We start from the raw sequence: 8,629 nt of genomic DNA, 5'->3' as shown, positions 1-8,629 counted from the left end.
AAAAAAGCGTATTTAAAATGCTTCTGACTTGACGCCTATCGATATGCGTGCGATGCTGCCAACTTGGTGTGCTGACCAGGGCTACATATAGCTTTAACTTATAACTAACGCCGGCAGATGGTGGTAGTAGAACACAGCCATGTGTTCATTCTTTCGCGCGCAAATTACATTTTTATTTAAATAGTATTAATTTGCATAAACTTGGCTATTTTGGCACCGCAGCTCAAGTGCTGCTATTCACATGCACTAAAAACTTATTTATCTGACGTACAAGCAATTGGTTATCTGCATAATTCAATAAGTGAAATGCATCATCCATCACAAGCCATCAATCAACACAAACAAACCAAAAACCTTTTCACACTGATAAGCCAGCGGCTCTCTCTCTCCACTCTTCACTCGGCACTCAGCCATCGACAGGTGTCGATTGGCGGTGTTGGCCTTAGTTGGTCGCAGCAGTTCAGGCGTATTTGTCGTGCGAGAAAACACGGCAACGGGCACGGGTAACATATCATCGTAGAGTGGAGCCAGCCAGTGGCGTAAGCCACAAACGAGCAGCAATCGACCGCTTATCAGGCAGCCAGCACCCCTTGCCAAAGAGTAATTTGTGATACCTGTCCGTCCGCCTTGTATTATTGGCATTGTTCGGAGCGCAACGCGCTTAAGTGGTGTTAATTTTTCAGTAATTATTATCGTATTTATTGCCCGAACGAAAGTGAAGTGCCCTGCCCTCCAGCCCTCCAGCTCTGTCTCGCTCTCAAGTGTGTTCCCCGTGCAAAAGTGTCGTCCATAAATGAATTACACAGCCATAAAGTTGTGATCAGCGTGGGTCCAACTGCAGCTGATAGTGGGGGACATGGGGACAAGCTGTGTGCATGTGCATGTGTCTCTGTGTCTGTGAGTTTGATTTACAAATCATTAGCAGCACAATCAACAACACATTAGACAAATTGCTAAATTAGCTGCTGTTTTTGCAGCAGAAAAAACGGAGAGCGGGAGAGCGGAAGAGACACACGGATATGGAGTAAAGAGAGCGTGAGTGGGGAGAGTCTAGCTCTCTCCACCTCTCGGTACACCCCCATCGATAAGCTCACAGCCAGCAGCCCATTGAGTGATTCAATTGGATTTTTCGTTGCCATTTACCTGTGGCTGCTAATGTTTAATTGTTTGATCTGATAATACCCACAGATAGATCCAGCCAAAAACTGATTGTGTGGACTGCGGATAGCTGCCCGGAAAATGCTCAAAGCCAGCCAGACGTCTGCGAATGCTGCAACATGAATTCCTACTTTGATTCGGCCATCGAGTACAATCGAACAAACACAATTAGTCTGGCGCACTCGAACGAGCAGTCGCAAAGTTTCTCCAACGAAAAGAACTGGGAATGGTCATATCTGGTGGTAAGTTCGATGATTAATCACAACAACTAAACCCTGGTTAGCACTCTAATCAATTTGTATTCCCATTTCGCAGCGCAAATGCCGCAACTTGGAGCTGGAGGAGTCATACGATTTGTATATGCGTCGCCTGCGTGTGGGCTACCTCTCGCTCTTCATCTTCATCCAGCTGCAGGTGACCATCACGCACACGCTGCTGCTGCTGACAACGCCGGACATTAGCTTCGTGTACGTGGACATGGCCGCCTACATGGCCTCGGGTGTGGTCATCTGGTTGATTCTCTCTGTGAACTTTCGCAACGAGCTGGTCAGCAAGCACGGCTGGATCGTGTACGTCTCCTCGTGGCTGGCCGTGTGTGTGATGGTGCTGATGGACATTGGGCTGAATGTGTACCATGCCACCAGCCACAACTACATCCTGAATCCCATCTACGATGCGTACACGCTGTATGCCATTTACATGTTCATGCCGGTGCCGTATCTGCTGCAGCCATTTGTGCTCGGCTCTGCCGTCACTCTCTGCTACATCTTCAACTACATATTTGTGATCACCTCCAAGGAGGACAACCAAATGCACAGCATCCTCAATGAGGCCATCTACCTGAGCTGCGTCAATCTGCTGGGCATCTTCTTCCGGCTCATGCGGGACATAGCGCTGCGCACCACCTTCCTCGATCGGCGGCAGTACGTGGAGGAGAACCTACTCCTACGCTACGCTCGCGATCAAGAGCGGAGTCTGTTGCTCAGCATTTTGCCCAATCAAATAGCCGATCGCCTGCAGGAGGATGTCAAGAATCGCATCGAACGCTCCAAGCAGCAGCACCAGCAGCGATCACACGTGGACACGCAGCGCACAACTGACAGTCAGAACTTGAAGCGTTGGCGACAGCCAGATCATGGGTAAATATAGAAACATTTCCCACTTCAAACACTCCCATTTATGTTTAATTCTCTATGCAGCACGCTCTTCATTGAGCCCCACGATGATGTGACTGTTCTGTATGCCGATGTCGTCAACTATACGCACCTGACCACCACGCTGGATGTGAAGAAGCTGGTGGAGGCGCTGCATGATCTCTTTGTGCGCTTCGACATTGCCAGCGAGGAGTACAATGTGCTGCGGATCAAGTTCCTGGGCGACTGCTACTACTGCGTGGCAGGGCTGGCTAGTCCCAATGTGGATCATGCCAAGTGCTGTGTAGATCTAGGACTGCGCATGATCAAGGATATTCGTGATGTTAGGTGTGTACTGTACCCTCTATTATGTGCTCCCAATTATTTACTACTCTTCCCTCTGTTTCCAGAGAGAAACGCCACCTCAACATTGACATGCGCATCGGCGTACACTCTGGCGATGTGCTGTCCGGCGTGATTGGCGCCGCCAAGTGGCAGTTTGACATTTGGTCCAAGGACGTGGACATTGCCAACAGACTGGAGGCTACGGGTGCCACGGGTCGCGTGCATGTCAGCCAGCAGACGCTGGCCCTGCTGGATGGCGAGTATTTCTTCGAGGATGGCACAGAGAAGGCGCGCGAGGATCCCGTGCTGCAGAAGCATGGCATACGCACCTTTCTGATCAAGTCACTGCGCGTGAGTACGATGGAAATCTATCCCCCAACCAAGGGAGAGGCATTCCACACACGTGCACTTACATTGAATCGAAAGTTGTAGGCCCCCATGCACGATCCGAGACGTGTGCAGCGCGAGCGGCAGGCCAAGAAGCTGAGCGAGGCGAACAAGTCAAACTTCATGCACAACTCGACGCTGCATCAGTACAATCAGGTGCGCAACCAGGCCAAGCTGGAGATGTGTCGCGAGCTGGACAAGATGCCCATCGGTCGGATACAGTAAGGAGTCCGGAGTAATCCTCGCCAGTCTAGCACCTAATGTCTCTCCTATTGCAGGCTCACGAAGGTGTTTCGGCGCAGCACTCGCCTCACGCAGGACGAGATCGAGGAGGAGACCTTTCGGCGCAACATCAGCTCGTTCTGTTTGTTCTTTCGCATCCGCAACTGGGAGATGCTGTACATGCGGGAGCCGGACGTGATGCTCAAGTACAGCATTGCCCTCTCGTGGGTCATCTACATGGGATTGCTGACCATTCAACTATTGAGCAAAGAGTGAGCTATATTTACCCACTCTCACCTGCATTTCAGTCTCTAATTTATGCTCTTGTTGCAGTGCGCGATTCCATTATTGGTACATTGATGGCACCACCATTATTCTGCTCACCATGCTGCTGATTGTTTCGTGGTACAAGAAGCTGTGGATTATGTACATGTCCGATGCGGAGGTGTCTGTGCCCACGAGTCGCCTCAGTGGCTTCCTCTTCAACATGTCGGATCGGATGCAGCGCAACGTGGTGCTGCGCATTGTCATTTACTTCCTCATCATTTTCTCCTACTGCGCTGTGGCCGCCATGCAAGTGGTGGGCTGCAGCAATGACGACGATTACGAGGACAATGATCCCACGATAGAGGAAAAGCTGATGTGCTTTCATCCCTGGGTGAGCGAAGAGCCAGAGGTTCCTTTTCATTTTGTGATACTTTTATCCCCTTTCAGATCCTCACCAACTGCATGACTCTGGTCATTGGCATATCCTTTCTGTTCACACGGATTCCGTTCATCATCAAGGCCTGCTTCTCCACCATCATCACGATAGCGTACTCAGCTCTGGTGATATTCGAATTCAATCACATCTACGCCAACAGCCCCTCCACCAATGTCAACTTCAATGCCAAGTACTCGCACATTCTGCTGATGATCATCACGCTGGGCATCTTCCACGTGATGGAGCGACAAACAGAGTTCATAGCCAAGGTGGACTACAAGTGAGTTTGTGGATGGGTTAAGTCTCGATGTCTCTTACCCACTTCTTCCTGTGCCCCTCAGCTGGAAGCGACAACTGATGAAGAAGCAGGAGGATGCCCTAATTACCAACGACACCATCAAAGTGCTGCTCACCAATATATTGCCCTCACACGTGGGTGAGTGCTGCACGGGGGATTGAGCCGTTGAAACTTGCACTAATCTTTGGTGCCACTTCCAGCTGACTTCTATCTGTCGACGCAGCTGCAGAACGAGCTCTACTACGAGGAGTACGACAATGTGGCTGTGATGTTTGCCTCCATCAAGAACTTTGACACGGACAAAATCGGACTGCGTGTGCTCAACGAGATTATCTGCGACTTTGATGATGTGGTAGGTGCCACCCAGCTCTGTAACCCTTCGATTCATTCCACTAACTCCATTCCATCTTCCCTTTAGCTGAACAAATATGCGAGTTGTTTGCGCGTGGAGAAGATCAAGGTGGCCAACTGGACGTACATGGCAGCCTGCGGTCTGGACGTGTCCCGTTCCGAGCAAGTCAACGCGCCGCAGATGAAGTTCCGCAACGTCTCGCTGATGCCCAACGGTCGTCGCAGTCGCTACGACGGAGCGCGCAACTCCGACTCCGATGGCATCCAGCGCGTACCCTACGGCAATGGCAGTAATATTGCCCTGGACCTGGACCTGGAGCGGGGTCAGTACGAGGGTAATGTGATAACTAGTGCCCCGCGCACCAGCAACGGCGGACAGCAGGCTGGCAACAGTAGCAACGAGGTGGTGCTGGTTATGGCACGGTTCGCCCTGGATCTGATGCGAGCCATGCGCCGCTTCAATGCCGAGAACATGCAGACGGAGTACGAGGGCAGCACGGACTACGGCATGCTGAGAATCGGCATCTCGCACGGCCGGGCCATGGCCGGGGTGGTGGGCATATCGAAGCCACACTACGACATCTGGGGCAACCCGGTGAACATGGCCTCGCGCATGGACTCCACGGGTGTGCCGGGCCAAATCCAGGTCACCGAGAACACTGCCATCAAGCTGCGGGAGTTCAATATACAGTGCAACTATCGGGGCATGACATTCGTCAAGGGGCGTGGCAACATACCCACCTACATCATTGGCACCGACAGCGAATACGAGTTCCTGCCACATCGCCCCGAGCCCCACCAACACAAAGAAGACTAGCTGAATTTAATAGATATTCGATTTTAAGCTTCCACGTAAATATGTAAATACTTATAATAATAAGCAAACTAAATCATAATAAATGTACTTAATAAACGAATTACACAGTAAAGGGAAAATAGTATGTAGCTAATAAATGCGAGAGCAATCATTTAATTTAAAACCATGTTTTATTACTTAGTTATGCAGGTTTTCTGGGGTTGATTCAGTTTTTTTTGCAGTCGCAAAGTAACTAAAAGTATGCTACGAAATTTATTTGAAATTCACTAAAAAGAAAAAAAATCGCAAAGTAACTAAAAGTATGCTACGAATTTTGAATGAAATTCACTAAAATTATTGCAAACAAAATGTGGTGCATACTTTTAGTTACTTTGCGATTGCCGAAGAATTAATTCAGTTTCATAGCAGCCAGCTTCTGACATGCTCAAAAAACTTACAACCAGCTACTTGCTGCTGATTTATGTTCGCCTAGTACTCCGTCAGAATTTGGCCATTTGAGCGATGCAATTTTCGAAAATTGGTTGTTGTACAACAATTAATGTTTGTTGTACAACAATAACAAAAACCACCTTTGTTGTACAACAATTTTTTTTGTTGTTGTACAACAACAAATATTGACAACAACAACAAGGCAATTTTCTTTTGTTGTTTTCTCCGTTATTTGTGGGCGGATCAGGACGTGCCATGCCTCTTTGAGATCGGGAGGATGTCCCCGTTCGTTTGGCATCAAGGACTTTAAGGATCAATTATCCTTTGCGCCATATCTTGGCTATTCGTCAACCGATTTGGGCGTGCCACACCTTTTCGTAATCAGGACAACTTTTCTGATCCTTTTCAGTCATGTCCTTTTTCAGGACATCAAGGATTAAGGATATAATTTCTATAACTCGGCCATTTCTCATCCGAACCGAACGTGATACGTGTCCTCGTGAGCGGAAGAGTCTCAATAATCCTTTGAATCCATCAAGGACCTTAGAAACTGCAAGGATGTACCGTTTTAAGCTATTTTTCAATATAATTATTGTCCCAGCCTGAAAGTATGCCACGTTTTTTGAAAAGTAGAGAATACAAAGCCAGCCCCAAAAGTATGCCATGACTTTTTAATATGTTTTTAATATGCTTTATTTGCCGGCCGATCTGGTCTGCCATGTCCGTTGTGTTATCGGAAATACATATCCTAGACAAACTATTTGTAGCTTATATTTTAATCAGAGCTATAACTAAATATATTGTATCTATTATCACATCCGGAATGAATTCTCCATGGCCGAGTTTTAATGAGGATGTGGGAGACAGCCGCTCGCTGGGCAACGTTCGGGCCCTTGAATGGAAGCACTTGAAGGTAAATCCAATTCGCTGCGACTGAAGTAATTTGAAGCCATCTAAACTGCAGGAATGGTGTCGGACGCTGCAAATGGAAAGCTGCGTGTGGCATTACATGAGGCGTTGGGCCACCACCACGCTGGCTCACTTCATCATGGTCATTGAATTTCTGATGTTCGCTCACATTACTCTGCTACTGAGCCTGGTCAAGGTAAGGCGACTCTCTGGGCGATCTGCACTGGATCTGAAAGGACAAGATAATATTATTACAGAATGTATACTTTTATGAACTGGTTCCGTACCTGCTGGTTATGATTCTGATGCCACTGGTAATGATGGTTTGCCTGAAGGATAGCCAGAGACATTACTTCGCCTGCAACATGATAGCCAGCTGGGTGATGGCTTTTCTGCTAACGATTATGGGTAGGAAATTGATTCAGTTCTTCGCTGGGTTCACAATATTTACCCCTCTCAGACAGCTTTGTATCAATTTCTCATGGCGGCAACGTTGCGCTGATGCCCAGCTACGATCACATTGTCCTGGCTGCTGTTTACTTGTATCTGCCAGTTGCATTCATGGATCGAGGCAGACCGTATATCCTGGGCCTGGCCGTTTCCCTCGTGTACTTTTGTTGCGCGTGCTGGCGGCTGACGGCCAACAAAGCTCAGTTCTACCCTCCACTCGTGTGCTATGCGTTGTATCTCTTCTACCAGAATCTCGTCATGGCCTTCTTTTTCACGCTGCGAGTGTTCGGTGTGCGACGCTTAATTCTCAATCGCCATCAGTTGGTCTACGAAAACATTGTGCTTAAGGTGTTGATAAAGAACGAGAAGGCCCTGCTGGAGTCGATTATGCCAGCCAAGGTGGACCAAACGCTGCAGGAGGACATTCGCACGCGCATTGAGGATGAGCAACAGGGTAAAAAGATACCCAAATTGCGGTACGTTAAGCACTGCACGACCCTGTCGTTCCCTGATGATTCTTCTCTGCAGCAAACTCTTCGTGGAACCCCATCCGGCTGTGTCCATACTGGTCGCCGACATGGTAAACTACACAAACCTGACCAACACCTTGGGTGCGCGGAGTCTGGTCGAGATTCTGCACGAGTTGTTCGTCAACTATGATCGGGCAACCAAGCGGAATGACGCGCAGCGCATCAAGCTCCTCGGGAATGCCTACATTTGTGTCTCCGGCATTCCCATGTACAATCCCGACCACGCCTGCTGCTGCGTGGACCTGGCGCTCGACATGATCAGCATAACCCAACAGGTACGCGAGCAATGGATGCTGAACATCGACCTGCGCGTCGGTGTGCACTCGGGGGAGGTGTTCGCTGGCGTTATTGGCCACATGAAGTGGCAGTACGACATCTGGTCAAAGGACGTGGATATCACCAACCGTCTGGAAATGTGGGGGGAGCCGGGCATGGTGCACATCTCCAATCACACTCTCAGCCTGCTGAACGACGAATATCTCTACGAGGAAGGCACCGACAGTGCCAGGAACGACCCCGTGCTGCAGAAGGCAGAGATCTCCACGTACTTGGTCAGTGGTCGTCATCCCGATTTTATGGAGCCCTGCTTCGGTCTGGACTCGAATATTCGTGGTGTCTCCCTAGCCTCGTACCGCACGAGCTTCAGCAATATCTACGAGGAGGTGGCGAAGAAGACAAAGAAGAATATGGAGAACGAAGTGAAGCACATGCCAGTCGGACAGTGAGCAAACTCTAAAGAGTTTCTTTACATCCCTTCGTTCCGTATTAAAGCTGCCTTCCGTAGACGCATCAACTTCTGTCGAGCCCCGAAAAGGGACGGAGAGGAACCCAACGAGGCTCAACTGTTCAATACGCACATCTCCTATGCCTTGATGAACTTTCACAGCGCGAGCATGG

The 8,629-nt window shown here is 49.1% G+C and overlaps 2 protein-coding genes across 5 annotated transcripts; both read left to right on the top strand.

Moving 5' to 3' along the window:
- Window positions 1-389: 389 nt before the first annotated feature.
- Window positions 390-5,526, top strand: LOC117893120 (adenylyl cyclase X E-like). Of its 4 annotated transcripts, none has more exons than XM_034799565.1 (12): window positions 393-503; window positions 1,189-1,400; window positions 1,474-2,297; window positions 2,358-2,639; window positions 2,702-2,987; window positions 3,069-3,244; window positions 3,302-3,517; window positions 3,579-3,903; window positions 3,960-4,228; window positions 4,290-4,384; window positions 4,447-4,598; window positions 4,665-5,526. In XM_034799565.1, exons 2-12 carry the CDS (start codon window positions 1,278-1,280, stop codon window positions 5,412-5,414), a joined length of 3,498 nt encoding a protein of 1,165 aa, XP_034655456.1. In that variant the 5' UTR covers window positions 393-503; window positions 1,189-1,277; the 3' UTR covers window positions 5,415-5,526. The 4 variants fall into 4 exon arrangements, with proteins under 4 accessions (XP_034655460.1, XP_034655456.1, XP_034655458.1 ...); XM_034799567.1 differs by lacking the exon at window positions 393-503 and adding an exon at window positions 580-600; XM_034799568.1 differs by lacking the exons at window positions 393-503; window positions 1,189-1,400; window positions 1,474-2,297; window positions 2,358-2,639 and having other exon boundaries at window positions 2,848-2,987; window positions 3,063-3,244.
- A 1,140-nt stretch (window positions 5,527-6,666) lies between these two features.
- Window positions 6,667-8,460, top strand: LOC117893622 (adenylyl cyclase X E). The gene is made up of 5 exons (XM_034800299.1): window positions 6,667-6,756; window positions 6,808-6,948; window positions 7,010-7,160; window positions 7,213-7,678; window positions 7,731-8,460. The coding sequence occupies exons 1-5, from the start codon at window positions 6,667-6,669 to the stop codon at window positions 8,455-8,457; spliced, it is 1,575 nt and encodes a 524-aa protein (XP_034656190.1). The 3' UTR covers window positions 8,458-8,460.
- The last annotated feature ends 169 nt before the right edge of the window (window positions 8,461-8,629 follow it).

This window comes from Drosophila subobscura, chromosome J, assembly GCF_008121235.1.
Source record: "Drosophila subobscura isolate 14011-0131.10 chromosome J, UCBerk_Dsub_1.0, whole genome shotgun sequence".
Taxonomy (NCBI): domain Eukaryota; kingdom Metazoa; phylum Arthropoda; class Insecta; order Diptera; family Drosophilidae; genus Drosophila; species Drosophila subobscura.
This window is presented reverse-complemented; position numbering and strand designations above follow the sequence as displayed.